The following is a 19960-nucleotide window of genomic DNA, read 5'->3' as shown; positions in this document are numbered from 1 at the left end:
CCATGCAGAAGAAATGTCAGCCCAATGCATAATCATATACTCACTTCTGGGCTCTGTTCTGATTCGGGTTCTGTCTACTGACAGAGGTTGCCACACTGAGCAATAGCAATTCTTTTTTGTACCCTCTGTCATTAGTCTTGCTGTTATTGTTAGTTTTCATATCTCATTGCTCTTTTCAGTAAATTGTTCTTATCTAAACCCACGATCTTTGCCTTTTGTGCCTCTGAGTAATTCTCCTCTCCATCCTACCATGGAGAGGAAGGAGAGGGGGAAGTGAGTGAGCAGTGCCTGTCTTGAAGTGTTTTAAATTGGAGAATGCCACTGCTAAACCACAACAAGCCCATTGTAACTATGTTTAAGTATGTACATGCTGCATTGTGCTTTTCATGAGTTTGAGTCTTAGGTGGTAAGTCAAAGTATATTTTTGGTCTGCCTCATTCCTCCTCAACATCTGCTCACTTCTCATGAATTTTTTTCATGCATAATTTTTAGCTTTTGACACCATTGGAATGTGAATGTCAAAGAGAAAAAGCTGCTGAAAAATCACTGGAATACATTAAATTTTATCTGCAGTGAGGTCTTGATTGAACACTGAACTCCTCTTTAATCTCAGTTTTGGCTTAAAAATTAGAAAAGTTAAAATATAGCCCTTGAGCCTCTTAGGGTAATTTTTGCTTTCAGGAAAGTGAAAGCTCTGTGTGTCTTTTCCCTAATTCTTCATATAGAATCAGAATTTTGTTAGAGTTGGAAAATACCTCTAAGATCATTGAGTCCATTAGTCTATTTTTTTTCTGGGTTTTTATTACTTGCATTGTTTTGTGAGAACTTCAAGCATGTACTTGTGCGTCTTTTCCCTTCCTGAATTTTGATGATGAAGAGTGAAATGCTGTTGCAAATTTACAGAATCTGCATTGAGTTTTTCCCCCCAAAAGAAAATAACTGATAGTTCAAAACTAACGTACTGGGTACTCTGTAACTGCAGTGTTTATTTCGGGGAGGTTTCTGAAATGCTGCTCATAGAGCCTTTTCAGGCTGATTTAATGAAAAATGAAGTGGAAAATGTATCAGTTTGCCTCTGCTTATATTCTCCCTTAGCTTTGGAAATCATTGCTTCTGCACTGGATTGGGGCTGGAGGCAGTGGTGTTGATTCAGGCCTTCTGATTGACTGAAATTCTAACATTTTTGTTTGTTTTCCACCTAGATGTCCACACTGAAGCAGTACAAGCAGCACTTGCGAAATACAAAGAGAGGAAGATGCCCATGCCCTCGAAGAGACGCTCTGTCCTGGTGCACTCTTCAGTAGAGACTTACACCCCTCCAGGTACATGCTGAGTGAACATAGACAAGCTGTGGCCATCCCATCCCAGCAAATGTCCAAAGCCACGTTGGACAGGGCAGCCTGGGATAGCAGAAGGTGTCCCTGTCCTAAGTTGTTAGTAGGTTGCACTAAAGTTCTATATCATGGCTGTATTTCCTTGGTTGGATTTATGCTGTGATGTTTTTTCTCATGGCTTTTAATGTCTCATCTAGAGAGAGTGTAGCTGCTGAAAGTCCACATGAAAGCAGTCATAGAGTGAGCATGTTCCCTGTTATGCATTAAGTATGTTCTCTTACATCATAGCTCACTCAGAGGAGACAATCTAGGCAAGCATGTCAGAGCTGAAAATACCTCATTTCACATTGCGAAAGTTTTTTCTTTTAAAAGTTGAAAAAAATACCAGAGCATTAAGTTGCTGCATTATTTGCAGAGCACTCATCAGATGGTTTCAGCTATTCAGTGGTGAGCAGATTGAAACAGTCAGAAAATCATATGCTGTAATTGTTCAGATTGGTTATGGCAGAATGCCTTCTTTAATTTTTAGGGGGAAAAAGTGATCTTCTGTTGTCTCACAGTGAATTTTCTGGAGGTTAAGAAAATCATACAAGATATTGTGCTAGCAAGCCAAGCGGTTTCAGGTTAATGTCTTGTATACAAAGAAGAGGGATTTCCTAAGATGTTTAGTTTTGAGGATGTGCACGTGTCTTTTGTAATGTGGCCCAGGAGCAGAAGCACACTGACTTCTACTGCCCTTCTCCATCATTTCTAGTTCTTAAGCCCCTTCTCTAAAAGAAGAGTTCAGGTATGCTGCCCTCCTGCTTTCTGAGCTATATTTATTCTTTCTGTTCTTCCCATTTAAAGAGAATTCCACTTTAGTTTGCTAGTCACACACTTAAGTATATTATTTTTGTGTGTTCTCCAAGTATTTAATTAGTTAGTAAACAATAATCCTCTGTGTTCTTATATATGGTCTTTCTTGACCTTTAATGTTTTTGCCTAGAAGATATGTTAAGGATATTTATTAAAGTATCTTTTGTTTATGAGTGACTATTAAAAAGAAGCTGAGATGGAGAGAATGTTAGGTTGTGTGCTAAAAGCTGCCTTGCTCACCTGCAGAGGAGCATGGGCCATGGCAGGTGGTGCAGCCCAAATAACTCCCTGTCCCAGGAGCCACCAGCCTGTCCCAGGCCCATCTGCACAAGCCCAGAGGGGCCCTGGGAACAGCAGCAGGCAGGAAGGCAAGTTCAGGACTCTGAGAAGGGTCACCCTGGCCAGGCCTGTCCCTGGAGACCCCCACCCCTCCTGGCCAGGTGTGAAGCCTGTCAAGACCAGTCAGCAGCAGAGCACCTTCTGGACTGGGGGGAACCCACAGAGGGGTGAGGGACACAGAGTGGGATACAGGGCAAGAGTATTTCAGAACTGTCTGTGTCTTGTTAAGGTGAGGAAGTGCAGGCAAGCAAAGGGACAGACTTTTGGGAGGAACAAGTGTGGGGAAAACTGCAGGATAAGAGGTTCAAAAGGGCTGGTGGTGTGTAAATGGAGCACATGGCTGGCCATGTCCCTGAGCCTCAATCCATGCTGTACCTGTGTGTACAGAGCAACAAGACGCAAGGGATCTGCATGTTTTTGTGTGTTTGTGCTGCTGGAGTGTCATCTTCTAACATGCCTGTGCAGGTGGTCAGCAAAGAAGCCAAGTGTGCTCACATTGGGATTGAGCAGGGTGCAGTAGCTGAAATAGGAGCTGAAAGCTGGTGGTGTGACCACCACAGGCACGTGGTCGTGGCCACAAGCCTGCTGGGGTTAATGGACTGTTTGGACAACACTCCCAGGCACATGGTGTCGTTCTTGGGGTGCTCCTGTGCAGGGCCTGGAGTTGAATTCAGTATTCCTCATGAGTCCCTTCCAACTCAGGATATTCTGTGAAGAGTTAAGTGCCTCTAGAATCTGTCAAGCTCCTTCTAAGAGAAGGTGTTACGAGATCCCCTTATCTCTATAAGAGAATGGGCCACTGGATGAGTTCTGTATCATGGGGAACCAGGACATGCAAAAATATTCTAAGTACTTTCTTCAGCTATATCAAATCATAAAAGTAATAATCTTTTTACGGGGCTGCCTTTATTTGCAAAGTTAGTTCAGCAAGAAGGATCCAAAGTTGCAAAAACAGGAATAGCACTGAGCATCTAATCCTGAGCCATTCCCCCACTGCCTTAAATCCTGGTATTGGCAGGAGTTAATGCAGTTAAAACATGCTTTGGTATTAGCAACTGAAACTTTGTTGCAAACAAAGGTACCAGGAAGGAAGCATCGGATTCAGGTTCTTCACACTGAGGATCCTGAGGCACAGGTTGCCCAGAGAGGCTGTGGCTGCCCCATCCCTGGAAGTGTCCAAGGCCAGGGTGGGCAGGGCTTGGAGAAACCTGGGATAGTGGAAAGTGTCCTTGCCCATAGCAGGGGATAGAACAAGATGAACTTTAGGGTCCCTTCCCATCCAAACTATTCTGTGAATCCATGAATCTCAGCACAGTGTTAAATTGAAATCCAGCTCCTGGCTGGCAGTAAGGGAACTACTTTTATCAGTCATCCTTCCAAAAATTTTACAAACTTTTGGTTTTGTCCTATTGAGTCTCTGATCCTTCCCACACGGATTTCCTGTGATCAGAGCTGGAGCTGAGCCTTCATGCAATTCTGGCTCAAAGAGGGGTGGCTTCTGTGGCTGTCTTGGATCAGCTCCCAGCCAGGAAGAGCTGGAAGCCAAGCACACAGTATTCTGTCACTGTTCTGTCACCACACACCAGGATCCATGGATTAACCCTTGCCACTGCCACAGGGCTACTGCTGGGGTGACCTTGCTACTTCATGATGTATTTATGTTTTGATATTAGAATGCTTTTACCATGGATCCTCCAATTCTGTACACAGACTTCATTTGTCTTGAATCTGGGAAAGGCGATATTGTCAGAGGGTATGTTCTGTGAGAAACCTGATTTTTCTGTAGTTTTATTTCCTCCTCTGAAGTGATTATATAAATTGGAGACATGGTGGTTTAGTTTGTTGGGTTTTTTTCAATCCCTCGCTGTTCATAATCCTATCTTGTTCCATATTCCTGGGATTATTTATTTTTGCTTTCTGCCTAAAAGAAAGGGAAGGTTGCAGGCAATATGGGACACGTTTGGCTTTTCTCCAGGAGCAAATGGAGTCAGCTGCCAAAACCTCTGAATGTGGCAGCAGACTGGAAGCATCACATGAGACATGGACCCAGGAATGAGGGTGCACCACAGCTGAATCTTCTCAGAGATCTATTGTTTGGCTGTTTTCAATCAAAATTGTCATGTTTGATGAGGTCGAATAATGAGATAGCTACAACTTTAACTTTGAAAATACCATCAAGATAATGGAATTCTTGTGAAATGTGTTTTTGGTTTTTGTGATCTTAGAGTCCTAAGAGAAATTATTCTGAAGGTATTGGAAATGCACGTATTCTTGAAAATCAGAAAATTAAAGAGCTGGTAACTGAAATGCATTGCCCAAGATGAGTAGCTTTCTTCATGTTGCTTCCAGAATTTTATATGGAATTGTATCTAGCTGAACAATTGTATCTAGCTGAACAGTTATGTGTTCAGAGGATTAAGAAAATAGCCACAATTGAGGTTGCAGAATTCCTGATGTAACCCAACCCAGATTTCCATGTCTGGGGCTCTTAGACTGTAGCAACAGACACTCTACCTTACAAAAGCATGTAAAAGATCAAGTCATTAAAATTCAGCAATTTCTTTATGAGGGGGAGATTTTTTTTCTGTAATAAGACTTTCTGGCTTTCCCTCAAAATCACAGGGGATGTATTTTCTTGATATTTAGAATGACCTTTTTATTTTTTCTTGGATGGATAATAAATAAGGAAAGATTGCATGCCAAAGGGAAACGTCTGGAAAGTTGTAAGTAACTTGGATGGTAATTAGATTAGGAGCCCTTTGTCAGACTTCTAACAACAACAAATATTCATCTAGAATGAAAAGATGCTTTACTAAGCATTTCTGTGTGCTACTCATTAATACCAGTTTATGTGGTTAAGTTACATGTTTTGTAATTGCTCTTTCACTGAATTTCAGAGCACCATGGTTTTGTTAGGAATTAGTTCTCAAAACAATTTGTCAGAAGAATCAGAAAGTGAAGAACTCCCTTCCCCTCACAAAAAGTAAAAAAGGAAATAACCAACAAATTAAAAATAATAGGTTTTATTCAGGTGTGGTGAGATAAAATTCGCCTTTCAGAATAGAAATATTTTCTCAGTGGAATAGGGACAGGATGGGATGCTCACTGATCCTCTACTCTAGGTAGGAGCCTTTTTTAAATCTCTCTCCAAATATTGGAGGTAACTGAAGCTTTGCTCCAGGAGTGTTCTGGCCCTAATGTCTAGAAGTTGTTGTCTTAACCCAAAAAAAAAGGCAGCAAAAGAGGGACTTGTGTGTGTGAATATCCCGTTCCTTTAACAGGCGCCCCTCACGTGCAGCACGTGAGAATGCTGGGCAGAGCACATGGAACAGGGCCAGGGGTGCCGTGTTCCTGGTGCTGGGTCATTCCCATTCCCACATTACAGGCCTGTCATCATTATTTTGACCACAGACACATCGTCAGCATCAGAAGATGAGGGCTCGTTGCGGCGGCAAGGGCGGATCAGCTCCACTCCGTTCCAGAGCCATTCCAACGTAGAGCCCTGGCTTAACCGGGTCATTCAGGGCTCCTCCACCTCATCCTCTGCATCTTCCACCTCATCTCATCCTGGAGGGAAACCTGCTGCTGCTTCCAATACCGCTCCTGCCACCACTGCTGCCACTGTGCTTGCAGATCTCATGGCACACACCCAGATAGGTCAGTAAACCTGCCCGTGTGGTTGGAATGAAATCAGATTACAAATCCCCAAGCAGGGCTAAACACAAAGGTCTTCACCAGGAGATACCTGTGAATAGCCTTAAAGTGTGCAATTCACAGGCCAGGTAGGTATGATGTAAATATGTATTTAACCCAAGCCAGTTGCTCATGAGATCTGAACATGCATTCTTCTTGGTAAAATGCTTTGCTTTACCAAGAAACTAAGGTTCAGTTTTAGTGGATTCCAAAGCAGAATTTCAAAGGAATCCTGGTTTTGGTGCATGCTTTTCAATCTGCATGTATTTATCCTAAACAATGTTAGACTGTGTATTTCAACATGATTCAGTTGGTAAGCACCCAAAAGACAGAAAAAACACACAGAATCTTTGGGAAAATTATAAAATCAGAGGTACTAATCATAAGGGAAATGTTTTGCCGTTTGTACAAAACCTTTAAAGAAACCTAATTTTCATATTCCCATTTCCAAGCTTGCAATTTTGTTTGTCCTTGGTGGATGTAAGAAAGAGGTAGTCTGTCACCACTTTGAGCCATTCTGGATTTCATATTATGGATTAATAGAAGTCATGTTTAACTCTTTAAAATTACAAAGTCAATTATGGCTAACCTTTAAGCTTAACTGAGACTGATGAAATTCTTAATATAGCTGTAAAAACTTGCAAGATACACAAAATGTAGCAGAGCATCTTGTTATGTCCCATGCCACAGGTCAGATAGATGTGTCTATCAGGACTGTTTAGTCAACAACATTCCATGCAAAATCAAGGCCTTAATAAAGAGTTGGAGTCCAGCATTTAAGCAGCAGAATGTTGGGCTGTATGCAGGTTTAAAATTTCATTAATGTGAAATAATTATAGTATCTAGAAAGAGGAAAGCTCAGGGATCCTTAAGAGCTGATCTGTTAAAAATATTGATAGAGATAAAATTTCCAGGGCCTTCAACAAAAAAAAGTAACAGATGCATTTTCACATAAGAATGGTCTTCCTCATTTCTGCAATGCTTGCCATGTTCTATCAGTTTTCATTCCTAGCTTGGAAACATTCATGCATGGCCAATATCAGTTCAGTTGGGATATTTTTCCTGTCTGCATGTACTTTTCCTAGCTCACAAGATTAAAACTTACTCAGTTCTTACACTGCAAACTTTTATGATTCTCAATAAATACTCGGAATACCTTCTAAAAGGAGCTTTGATTTGTCCTAGAGCATAGAAGAAGAGTTTATTTATTTTTTGCAGATAGTGTGCTGATATCAGCAATCTGAAAGACATCTTACATATCTTAATTGCCATGCCCTACTGAAATATTCTGTGTTTTGGTTATGTACTGAATAGCTATTCACAGTTTTGAGATGTTGGAGAATTTAAATTTAGCAGTTTGTTCTCTTGCAGCTCATCTTCTCCAGCCTGCATTTTTAATGATGAACTCAAACTAAGTTCCCAGGCAGCAAACTGCAGTGTTGGAAGTGCAAGGTTACAGTATTTAATGGAGTCGGATAGGAATGTGCTTTATTTTCAAGATATTTGTCATTCACATAATAGCAGGAAGGGCAACCCTTCATGTTGGGGGGCTTTTTTTCTTTTGTGTAAATTTTTTTTTTAATTTATAAGACTGGTGATACGTCTTGGTTTTTTTCAAGATCACCATACCAACTGTAGAGTATTTCCCACCCTAGCTTTTGGGGCAGCTGGAAATACAGATCATTGTGGCTTCTTTTAATTCTCTGTCATATCCTATTTGTTCTTTCTTTGGACATTGCTCTCTTGCATTTATCTCTGTCTTGTCATCACTAATGGAAAGGTCCTTCAGTTTGAATCCAATTAACCTTTCTTCCTGAAGTCACAAGTCTGCTCACACTTGTTTTTTTTTTAACTCCTCACCACTTCTCTTACCCTGCTGTGCCATAGTATTTCTGGATGATACAAATTAATAGCATGGGATCTCATGGGCATTTATTAATAAAATGCTCAAATCATTAATTAAGCTAATGTGGTTTTTATCTGAGCATAAATCCTGAAAATGGAACCTGTTCCTTCTCCATACATAGTGAGACAGTGCTGGTCCCTGCAGGGCTTGTCAGGTGGGAAGTGGGAACCAGGTACACTTGCCTCTGGGGCCAAGTTTTGTGCTGCAGGAAGCCTATGGTTTGGGACTTTGGGAAAGCCAAGGGAAGAAAAAAAGACACCCAAAAAGCAATTTCAAAAATGTATAGAACAGAGTGAGAGCACATACATGAGGCAGGTGTACACATGGGCACTCTGTGGGTCTTGTGCAGTGGTTATACAGGTCAGCCTTACAAAGTTGTCATCTTTGTGGTTACTGATTCCACGGCATTTTTCTGGGAGGTGAAATAACACTTCCTCCTTCATGTATCTCATGAAAGGAATTTAGTCTCTGCAGTCCAAACATTGGCATTGCAGTGAGGTCCATTGGAAAGGATGGGAAGGGATTTAAGTTTTTCTCCTGGTGATCCTTCTGAAACCACTTAGAGCTGGACTTGTAGCTTGTGTGTCAGTTCTGGAAATGTGGGACCAGTGCAGTAAGCACTTACTATCTTGGGGCTGATCACTGCCTCAGGGTGGGGGATAATGTTTGTATTGCACAGCACTGCCCAGATCTCCCTCTGCCTGGAATTTTTTTGCCAGGATTTGTGACATGCTGAGGTTCTCCAGGAGCTGTGTCTGCAGAGGCAGCTCCAGCCCTGGCCAGCAGGGTTTTCTCCAGCTCTTCCCTGCTGCATTCCTATTTTTACTCATCAGGATTCTGAATATTTCAGTCCTCCTATTCTTGTTGTCTGTTCTTCAACACTTCTCAAAAATACTGCCATTTCCTAACCCATTCCATTCAAAACCATTCTATAACCTCAGTTACAGTTTTGGAATTATGATAGCAGCTTCTTACAGGGGCAGTTAGTGATTGGACAAGGGGGAACGGTTTTAAATTATAAAAGAAGGGAGACTCAGATTGGGAAGAAATTACTCCCTTTGAGAGTGGTGAGGCCCTGGCTGGCACAGACTGCCCAGAGACGACGTGGCTGCCCCATCCCTGGAAGTGTTCAAGGCCAGGTTGGACAGGGCTTGGAGCAGCCTGGTCTGGTGGAAGGTGTCCTTGTCCATGGCAAGAGGTGGGAACAACATGAGCTTTGAGGTCCCTTTCAACCCGAACCATTCTGTGATTCTGTGATATTCCCTAAGCATTGCTCTACAGCCAGGAAATGGAGCACAGCTCCAAGCAAAGATTTGTTGCCTCTGGGTTGTAAGGAGGTTCTCAAGCCCCTATGAGGATTTGTGAAATACCCTCATGTAAGAAGCAGTTTTGATTCTGCTGATTCTTAAGGTGCCTGATGAGCTGCTCTGTGTGTCTTGCATTTCTGCAGAGAACCACTCTGCCCCCCCTGACGTGACCACTGGCCTGGTGGAGTACCTGCACCACGAGCGCCCGCAGGTCGCCTCCGTGCGAGGAGTGCCCAGAGGCTACAGCAGCAGCATTCTGGAAACTGCAGATGGTGATTGCATTATACACCTCCTACTTTTCCATCTGTGTCCCCTTGGATATATATCTTCATGTGCATCTTAATTTTGTATTGCCTCAGAGATTTAATTTTTTATAAATATGAAAGCATATATTTACATTCAGTTTAGCATACACAAATGAAAATCAGCATTTGACATGTTTTGTGTTGTGTATTGAATGATTCACTCATTTTTTCCAAGCATTCTGATGCTTTCAGAATGAAATGAATGTTAAGGTGTAGTAAATACCTAAACTCGTGGAGTAAAATACATTCTTAATGTTTCTCTTGAAGTCTCATGATGGGTCAATATTTTGAAAAACTAAAGTAAAGTATGAGAAGGTGTCTTCCATCAGCCAGGTAGCCAGGGAACAGCACTGTTTGAAAGCAAATAAATCCATGGTGGAAACTCTTACTGATTAAAGCTGTTTTCTTCCAAACAAGATACTCATCCTGAATGATTTTTCACCTGAAAGTTGTGTGTTTTAGTGTATTTTGGTTAATATATGATAAATAATAAATGTTTTCCATTTGGCAGGTGTCCCAGTGAATAGCAGAGTGTCCTCTAAAATCCAGCAGCTGCTAAATACTTTGAAAAGACCGAAGCGCCCACCTTTGAAGGAGTTCTTTGTGGATGATTTTGAAGAACTGCTAGAAGGTTAATTTTCTTTCAGATACATTTTTTACTCCTTGTGTAAGTGATTCACAACAGATCTGATACTTAGCAAGTGTTTCTTTTCAATAGAAAACTAGTTATGGTAAAATTAATACAATGGAGTGAGAAATGTCATATGTTATCACAAGTGGAAGATAATCTTTAAATCAACCCTCCTACTCAGTGTGACATTTCTGAGCAGCTAGAGCTCCCCTACTATTGGTGGGATACTTGTAAGTTACAATGTTTTTGGGATTCTAGTCTTTTGCTGAAGTTTCTCCAGATGAACTTCCATTGAGGTGCATGTAATTGTGGAAAGCATCACTTGGAACTATTAATTTTAATGGTTGTCTACATTGAGTATTCATTAACTTCAACCAGGACTTTGCTAACTAAGATCAAGATACTTCACTTTCTGGAGCAGCTTGGAGCAGGATTTAAAGAAGGTCTTTCTTTAAAAATATTTTTTTAGACAGGAATAGTGTCATTTTTCATCACCTGTTGAGAATTCAGTGCAGCAAAAATCAGTCTCCAAATGTCACTGAAACCGTTGTTTCTGATAACTCTTCTTGACTTGGTGGAGGATTTCATTGGAATAGATGTGGAGAACAAGCAGCGGAAAACAGCAGCTTTCCAAATCAGAGGGAATTGGGCTAGAGATTCAAATTCTGGTCTTTCCATAATGTGGAATCACAATTCTGAAGTGATAGTCACTGTTTTTTGGGAAGCCAGCTGTTTTTTTGAGAAGATGATTAGCATAGCATCATCATAAAGCAGAGGAAGTAGTGATAGCTGTGAGGAAGAGGTGAATGGTTCTGTGAAGTGTAACTTAGACCTTTTGTATAGATTGACATTTCCCTTTTACTGTGCTCTGGTTTTAGTGCAACAGCCTGACCCAAATCAACCAAAGCCTGAAGGAAACCAAGTGAATGTACTCAAAGGGGAACCCCTGGGCGTTGTGACCAACTGGCCTCCCTCACTGCTGGCTGCCCTGCAGCGCTGGGGAACCACCCAGCCCAAAGCCCCCTGTCTGACAGCCTTGGATACCACTGGGAAAGCCATTTATACCCTCACCTATGGTACATGTTGGAGCCTCCTGTGAGGAGGATTTAGGTGTTCATCACGAAACAACAGTTTGCCTTATTTCAGAGGGACTGCCTGTGCTGGTCGGAGATTGCTGTAGGAATGTAAACTAGGAATTCATTGTATATGAAAAACGTTTTTAAAGAAATTAAGGAAGGGAAAAGTGTTTATTCTAAAACATTGATTCTTTCCAAGCAGCTATTTGTAAATCTCATAGAATTGTGGGGGGTTTTTAATAAAAGAACACTAAAAATAGCCCAGTGTAAACTGGGAGGTGGAAACAGATGACAGTTAAACCACTCTTCAGAGTCCCGCAGGAAACATTCCATTTTAACATCTTCTTGCACAGCCTTATAGAGAAGATTCATACCTCAGGAGCATAATCAGAATGCTAATGGTGGGAAGTGAAACTTGCCTGTATTAATGAACTAGAAGTATTATAGTAAATTGCATTTTTGGGGAAAATAACTGTGTCCTTCAGGACAGCTCTCTGCAGCATTTCATTGTATAATATGTTAGAATGTTAAATTCTATTCTTTGCATTCTCACAGATGAAGGATGCAGGAAATATAGCCGAGCAGCTGCAGTAATTTAATTACTCTGCAGTGGAGCTTTGAGCATTGTTTAGAATATCATGTTTAGTTTTACATTTAAAATAAAAAAAAGAAAAAGGTAAACCAAAAAGAAGCCAAGTTCTAAATTGTACTTGGACTCAGCCAACTGTTCTGATGCAGTCATGCTTAGTGCATGTGTGAGGGACTGAGATTTGCCAATTAAGTGTTAAAATTTTAGTTTCTGCTTTTTAATTTCTTCTTTTATTCTTTAGGCAAGCTGTGGAGTCGAAGCTTGAAGCTAGCCTATACCCTGCTAAACAAGCTAACCACTAAGAATGAGCCCCTGCTGAAGCCTGGAGACCGGGTAGGCTGCTGTTGGAAGTGGTCCCTGTGGATGAAATAGTGAGGAACAGCTTTAGCTGAAGAAAGCCTTGTAATAAAATACTGTAATAACATATTGTGAAATAATCATTACTGTGACTTGTAATAATACATTGTCTCAATACTTAGTATTTCTCTGCCTGGTTATCTATGAACCTGGACATTATTGTGAAAATTCTGTTCCACAGGTTAAAAAGCAGCCCCCCTCTCTTCCAAATGACAAAAAACCCCATATTTTCTTATTTTACTATATTTTTGTAGGTAGCTCTCGTATTTCCTAATAGTGATCCAGTTATGTTTATGGTGGCATTTTATGGATGTCTCCTGGCAGAACTTATTCCTGTCCCAATAGAAGTTCCACTGACAAGGAAGGTAGGCAGATACATTCAACATTTTTATGGTTTGATAAATAAATGTTTGTCTCTGTGTGTGTATGTCTAAATGTTACAGTCCTTACATGGGATCCTTCAGAGTCTGCCATTTAGAAAGCATCAGGTGGACTCTTCAGTGTACATTCTGTAGTTGGAATTCTATTCAATATTTAGTTAAGGAAAGGGGGAAATAATATTAAGCTAGTAATTTTAAGTATTTTAGGGTATGTAATTGTAGAAATTATTTGAATTCATTATTTTCAAAAATGCATGTGGAAGTATTTCTCTTGAGTATATCAGAGAAAGGTCTTTTTAGCTCTCAGGCTGAGTAATGAGGCAGGCAGAGACATCATAATTTTTGGAAATAAAGTATAATCCTACAGACATGGAGATTGTTAGGGAAGAGCTAAAAAGCTACAGGCTCTGCTCCTCAATGTGTCAGGACTCAGAAACATCATCAAACCAGTCTTCAGTTTCAGCAGAATTTATAAACATCTCTGTGGGGTTGAGGAGGGATGTACAGCCATTGCATCTCACACTGCTTTCCTTACTACATCTGCTGCAAATCATACCTGGCACTAAGCAAAACTAAATTTTCTCAGTCATTTAAAGGTCTTATGGGATAGACTTTTGTTTTTTCCTGTGATATAAATTGACTTAATGTTTTCTAAACATGAAGAAGTTTAACTGTCCAAAAGCTTTGTTATTTGTAATTTTGCTGTTTCTTTGTTTCTCTACAGGATGCTGGCAGTCAGCAGATTGGGTTTCTTTTGGGCAGCTGTGGAGTCACATTGGCTTTAACCACGGATGCCTGTCAGAAAGGCCTCCCAAAAGCTCAGACTGGCGAGGTGGTGACGTTCAAAGGTGGGGGTTTATTTTTTATGGGATAAAAAGCAGGTATATTCGTTGTTACTGCCAAACTTCAGATTTGGGGTTTGCTTGCATGGTTCTTACACATAAAGAGCTGTCTTGATTGTCATGGTAGTGCTTTGTGTTGTTTCTCCCTCTCCGGTGACGGATTTTGCCTTTGCTTGCCTCCTGTCATTATCCCTGAATACTGGGGCAAAACCCTCTGATTTTTGGAACTGTGGTGACAGTAGCTTTTATTTTTCTTTGAAGGCTGGCCTCGTCTCATTTGGTTTGTGATTGATGGGAAGCATCTGGCAAAACCAACCAAGGACTGGCACCCACAGGTCCGGGATGCCAGCGCCGAGATCGCTTATATCGAGGTGATCCAGTGTAATGTGATAACTTCTGTGCTTACTCTGTCAGGGTTTATGTGATGTTTTCTTCCTTTGAACTCTTGATACAGTAAAAGAGACTGCTATAATATTTTAAACTGTGAACAACAATGTTTCCATCAGGCTGCAGGGCAGACTGTCAGTTGAGTGACTGTGGAGTCAGGTTGAAGATTGGGGATAGTCAGCATTTTGGAAAGGACAATTGAATTGGACTAGAAAAACAGATTTTTCTTTACCATATTAGTGTATTCTGTGGACATAAATATATTTTTATGCTAACCTTTTGGATTAAAAAAAGCTGGGGTTGTTTTTGTAATATATTTTCAGTTTGCTACTGTAAATTTTCTTGTCTTTGCTGTAATCTAAAGCTGGCATATGCTTTCTCTTCTCAGTACAAAACAAGTAAAGAGGGCAGCACAGTGGGCATTACTGTATCTCATGCCTCCATGCTGGCACACTGTCATGCACTGACTCAGGCATGTGGTTATTCAGAAGGTAAGTTAGATAAGTGTAACTTTAAAATTATACTGACAGTATAAACTGACAATTCATGTTGCATAATCATGTGTGCTGTCTTCAGAGAACTTTACATACAGACTAGTAGCTTCAACTGCAAAGGGAAAGACAAACTTCCTCATTCATAAAGGGTGTGAGATGTGAAAGAACATTAAGCCACCAGTGAAACCATAATCAAGGAGGGGATCTTCCTCTTACCTAACCATGTCCCACAAAAGAATATCTCCCCAGAGACATGAATATACTGAGAGATTTGCTTGTTTGCAGTCATTCTTGCAATGAACAGCCAAGAACTGCACTTGGTTTTGACCATCTGCATAGCATTGATCTGTGCTATTATTTAACCAAGTACTTTCCTGCATATATCCATCATACATCAGTGATAAGCAAGTTTTACCTAAACAATAAAAGATATCCCACAAAAATCAGGTTGAGTCCTTGATTTAAAATCTTTGATTCTTATTTGATTTTTTTGAATCACATAAGATACTCAAATTCCTCAGAGAAAATATTCAAGAAAATTTAGTAGAGCCATGGTGATATTTTGTACTGGATCTAATTCTTTCAAATACAGATTAACTTTTTCAGTTCAGCTGAAGAAGTTTCCTTCAAGACTTAATTTTCAGTCTGCATAGTTCATTGACAGATTTTACAAACACCCAAGGAGGGGCGTATTATAAGGAATCAAGGTCTTAAATACCTTGTAATATTCTAGTCTAGTAATCATAATTCAAAGATGATTGCAGAAAGTAAAACAAAGCACTTGGAGCTTAAGCAGCCTGTTTGTTATAGGCAACAGAGGTTTGAAGTTTCAGAGTTGCTTTAAGAAATATTTGTAATTCTTAAGGATTTTTATGAATACACTTTTTAAATTTGATTTTTTTTTCCTTTGCTTTTAGCTGAAACACTAACAAATGTCTTGGATTTCAAAAGAGAGGCTGGCCTTTGGCATGGAGTGTTAACAGTGAGTATTGCAAGAAAGGCAAAATATTGCAGTCATTTGCTTCTTTCATTGGTAGTGTACTGGTATCAGAATGAGGCTATAAATTCATCAGTTCTCTCAAATATTTTTTGTTTCAATATTTATATTTTTCAGAATAAACTGTTTCTCAGTAACTTGTGTAGCTTATTTTTTCAGAGTATGCCCATAGTTTTCACTACCAGTTAACTCTGAGAGTTATGCTGTAGCTGTGATGATGGGGGCATTTAATTAAGCACTGTTACATGTTCTATATATTTTAAGCCACTTGGAAGTTTATTTCTTAATTTCCTTCTTGTAGAGTGTTATGAACAGGATGCATGTCATCAGTATTCCCTATGCATTAATGAAGGTTAATCCACTTTCCTGGATACAGAAAGTCTGCTCATACAAAGGTACTCTGAAAGTTTTTTTTTATTCACCCATTTCTTTTTGGGTTATTTAAAACAAATTAAATGGTTTTTGTGAAATGTCTTTGTACCCCATTTCAGTATTCTGTGTGCTCATTGTTTCACTCAGAAGTGACACTGATGGCTTCTTCTGAGAGACCTTTTAAGAAACTCTCTTTCTTAGAATTTGAATTCATAGTAAACATTCAAATTCTACGATCAAATCCCTCTGGAGACATTGAGTATACACATGCTATAGTAGTTGAATATTTGGCATTTGTATTTGTTTTCTACATTTGTAGCAGCATGAATTTTTGTGTGTAGTTTCATAAATTAGTGTAAATACACAAGAATACTTCCGTAATTTTACAATTGGTGTTTATTTTGTTCTGCACATGCAGCATAATTATTGTTTTGATTTCCAGCCCGTGTAGCAGTAGTGAAATCCCGCGATATGCACTGGTCACTTTTGGCTCAGAGGGATCAGAGAGATGTCTGCCTGAGCTCCTTACGGATGTTAATAGTGGCAGATGGAGCCAACCCGTGTGAGTATGGATGTGTTTCCTGAGTTTTCAGTCATGCCAAGATTCTGTTTGTTGTAAGCCCTGTGTCAGAGCTGATGCCTGAGGAGTTAAGCAGTTTGTTCTGTAGTAAAACACTATTTGTGTGCCAGTGATGCCACTGCTTTTTCATTGCTGTTTGCACTTCTTGGCTGTATTGACCAGTGTAAATTCTTTTTATGAACTTCATGTTTTCATTAGTGCTATACTCTTCCATTAATTGATTTGAACTGATACCTACAAGATATAAATATAGATATAATCCATTTTGGGCCAAGTGCTAGAGGCCTGATAGAATTGTGATGGTATGTCAGAAACATTTGATATTTAAGTGCTGTGACTTCTATAAGAAACAATCAGATAGGAGTTGGATAAGAAGTTGACATAAAGTTACCCTTAGTGACAAAGTATCCTGATCCCTCCTGAAGGACTTCCCATGATACTAGGTGCTGGTGAATGGTGCCAGAGGATGAATATGCAATTGGGAATTGCATTCAGTGTAGTTGTTAGTCACTAGGAGTTCTTGTTCCAAATTCTGCTCTCTTACAATAAACTGGAATGCCTTTCAGACAGTTTGAAAAAATATTTAGTTTGTACATGAATGCAACAGTATTCATATAACTCACCTGAGAGTTAGCACAGACTTTGAATTCCTGCAGCTCAAGCTTTCCCACTCTTAGAAAAATGTTTCTAATTATGTGATGTTTCTTTCTAGGGTCAATATCTTCCTGTGATGCATTCCTGAATGTATTTCAATCCAGGGGTTTGAGACCAGAAGTCATCTGTCCCTGTGCTAGTTCTTCAGAGGCACTAACTGTTGCTATTCGCAGGTAATTCTCTTTTCTGAGAAGTGAACTGAAGCTTTTCTTGACTATTGAGATGTGTCACAGAATCACAGATTGCTTTGGGCTGGAAGGAGTTCAAACTCCCTGCCATGAGCAGGGACACCTTCTACTACACCACGTTACTCCAAGCCCCATCCAGCCTGGCCTTAAACACTTCCAGAGATGGGGAATCTCATGTTAAGTTGATAGTCAGGAAGTATAATGACTCAAATAGAGATGCCCAAAGATCTAGGCAGAGGAAATACGAAGCTCACAGGTGTCTCCTTCACTGAAGGATGGATGATTTTTGTTTGGTTTCTTTAAAAAGTTTAATATTTTTTAAGACTAGTCAAACAGAAGGTGTTTATTTCATGCTTTGGGAAAGTGAGGTCTCATCCTCACTGCAGTTATTAGAGGGCCTTTTAAAATGCCTCCAAAACAAGACTTCCTTATTTGGGAGGAAGAAGATGGTGAATCCTCAATCAATTGCTTATGTACAATGATTTGTAAACAGGGCCCTAAATTAAAAAAAAAAAAAAAAATTAACTGATCAGAAAAATACCATTGGGTTTCTGGAGATAGCAAGGGATGCTCTAAGAAAAGGAAATTAATTTAATTATTAATAGACATACGGATGGGATATGCTGGAAACTTTTGATAGCAGTTCTGATCAAAATGTGCTTTCTCAGAAAGTCAACTTCAAGAAACCTTGAAACAAAAAAAATTTGAAATTTTGGAGAGTTTTGTTTTAGCTCTTTCTTCATTTAGTTACTATATAACTCTTGAACTCTTGTTTATTCAAAGTGAAATATCCATTATATCAACTATCAAAGTGAAAAAACATTCTTTTTCTTAACCTTACCAAACCTGAGAAACAGCACAATGTTTTTACTGACCCTATCACCAGTACTGCTCTGCTGATTCATATCTAGCTGGACTTTCTGTCTTCCAGACCTTCTGAACTGGGTGGCCCCCCTCCAGGAAAAGCAGTGTTATCTATGAATTGTCTGAGTTTCGGCGTGATCAGAGTGGATACAGAGGAGAAGTTGTCAGTGCTAACTGTGCAGGATGTTGGGCAGATAATGCCTGGAGGTAGGAGAGCATTTTCTGTAGGTTTCAGCATATTCCACATAAATTATCTTTACTATTACACTTGTGTGCATGGAATAAATAAATGTTAAATACCTTTAAGGTAGTTTGAGTTATGTTTTGACACATTACCTAAACACATGGATTAGAGCTTCATGCACAATAAATCTGAATGACCTTAGATTTTGATATGGGCAAATGCTTTTGGCTTGATGCAGAATTGTTTTTGGAATGGAATGGAGTGGGGTAGAACAAAATAGAATATTTCAGTTGAAAGGGACCTCATCTCAAACTCTGCAAAGGTGATGGAACAATTAAGTCTGGAAACTATTTTCTCATGCCCACGGAGAACAAAAAAAGTGATCAGGAGTAACCTGGATTAATGATGTCTGTTTGCAACACTGTGGTTTCTGAATTGGATAGAGCTGGGTATTGTTCCTCAATTAATTGAAGAAAAGGGACTTTATCTCATCTCTGTTCTCATTTGAGACCAGGCTGCATTTGGACAGGAGAATGCTCTGAAGAGAGTTAGTAAAGGTAGGGTGCCAAGCCAGACCTAAGACTGTGAATGGTGGGATGAAGGACTGAACACTTGGTGCCACCTGCTCCAGCTTTTATGCTGGCACTGTAACGTTCCATGGCACTGTCTGTACTAGTAACTTCAGGCTCTGTCCTGACCTGCTCTGGTGTGCTTGGAGAGGGTGGAAGACAGACTTTTTTGGAACTCTCCTCACCCCTCAAGTTTATTATGTAGTTACCAAAGAACCTGATTTATTCTGGTCATGCCCTTGGCACCTTTGTCTTTGCTATACTTGGTCTCCTTATGAACTTTTTGCCTTGCAGAGCTGTGGTTCTAAAGCCCTGCTCTCTGTAGAGCATTTACTCAGGGTAAAGTGGAGACTCAACTTGTGTGATTTCAGCAGCAACCCCTTCTCTGTACACCAAAGCCCCTGATACAAATAAGAGGAGGTAGACAGCTTCCCACTCTGCTGATGAAAATTTCAACCATTGTGTGCAAGTCTCATTGGTCTTGTTTAATTTTCCTTGATATCCTCAGAAGGCATTTGCCATCCCTGAAGTCAGTGGTTCAGTTGTTGTTTTTAAACTTAAATTCAGTAGAGCTTCCTTCTTCTGAAGCCTGAGCAGAAGCTCTGCACTTCATACCAAAATGAAGCAGAGAAGTAATTTGGTTGTTGTGTAGCTTCTTTCAAGTTTTTGTTTTGTATTAAGACCATTTGAAGTTGTTTTGAAAGTCCATAATAAATTCCAAGAAAGGCAGTTGTAACTTCAGCCTCACAGTTGGACTTGATCTTAAAGGTCTTTTCCAACCTATTCAGTTCTCTGATTCTGGGACTGGCATCAGTGATTTTTCTGCTTTGACTAGAATACAGATGGCATGTACTGCTGCTGCTGTCTGTTTGGGGTGTCCACACTACTGCTGTGCCCTTGAAACCTCACTGAAATTCAGCTGTGATCCCAATGTTTTCCTGAGATTATAGGTTATACACAGGGACATGAAGGGAGCAAGTTTGCATGTCCTTCGGGTAGTCCTGAGTCCTTTGGCGAACTGAGTGAGCTTAAACTCAATATTGCTGCCGTTCAAAAA

General features: G+C 40.0%; 1 protein-coding gene across 2 annotated transcripts in view; it reads left to right on the top strand.

Moving 5' to 3' along the window:
• The window catches only part of DIP2A (disco interacting protein 2 homolog A), an 80148-nt gene that overhangs the window by 37549 nt on the left and 22639 nt on the right, over positions 1-19960 (top strand). For both annotated transcript variants that reach the window (XM_083864808.1, XM_083864807.1), the window contains exons 4-18: positions 1203-1322; positions 5940-6185; positions 9578-9706; positions 10251-10370; positions 11249-11446; positions 12277-12368; positions 12647-12757; positions 13497-13620; positions 13876-13985; positions 14390-14492; positions 15413-15477; positions 15794-15887; positions 16307-16426; positions 17157-17271; positions 18218-18357. In XM_083864808.1, coding sequence (XP_083720934.1) covers positions 1203-1322; positions 5940-6185; positions 9578-9706; positions 10251-10370; positions 11249-11446; positions 12277-12368; positions 12647-12757; positions 13497-13620; positions 13876-13985; positions 14390-14492; positions 15413-15477; positions 15794-15887; positions 16307-16426; positions 17157-17271; positions 18218-18357 — 1887 coding nt within the window. The remainder of the gene's footprint in view (positions 1-1202; positions 1323-5939; positions 6186-9577; positions 9707-10250; positions 10371-11248; positions 11447-12276; positions 12369-12646; positions 12758-13496; positions 13621-13875; positions 13986-14389; positions 14493-15412; positions 15478-15793; positions 15888-16306; positions 16427-17156; positions 17272-18217; positions 18358-19960) is intronic.

The sequence above is a fragment of the Zosterops lateralis genome (genome assembly GCF_965231275.1).
Source record: "Zosterops lateralis genome assembly, chromosome: 7".
Taxonomy (NCBI): domain Eukaryota; kingdom Metazoa; phylum Chordata; class Aves; order Passeriformes; family Zosteropidae; genus Zosterops; species Zosterops lateralis.
Note: the sequence above shows the minus strand (reverse complement) of the source record. Positions and strands in the feature narration are given on the sequence as shown.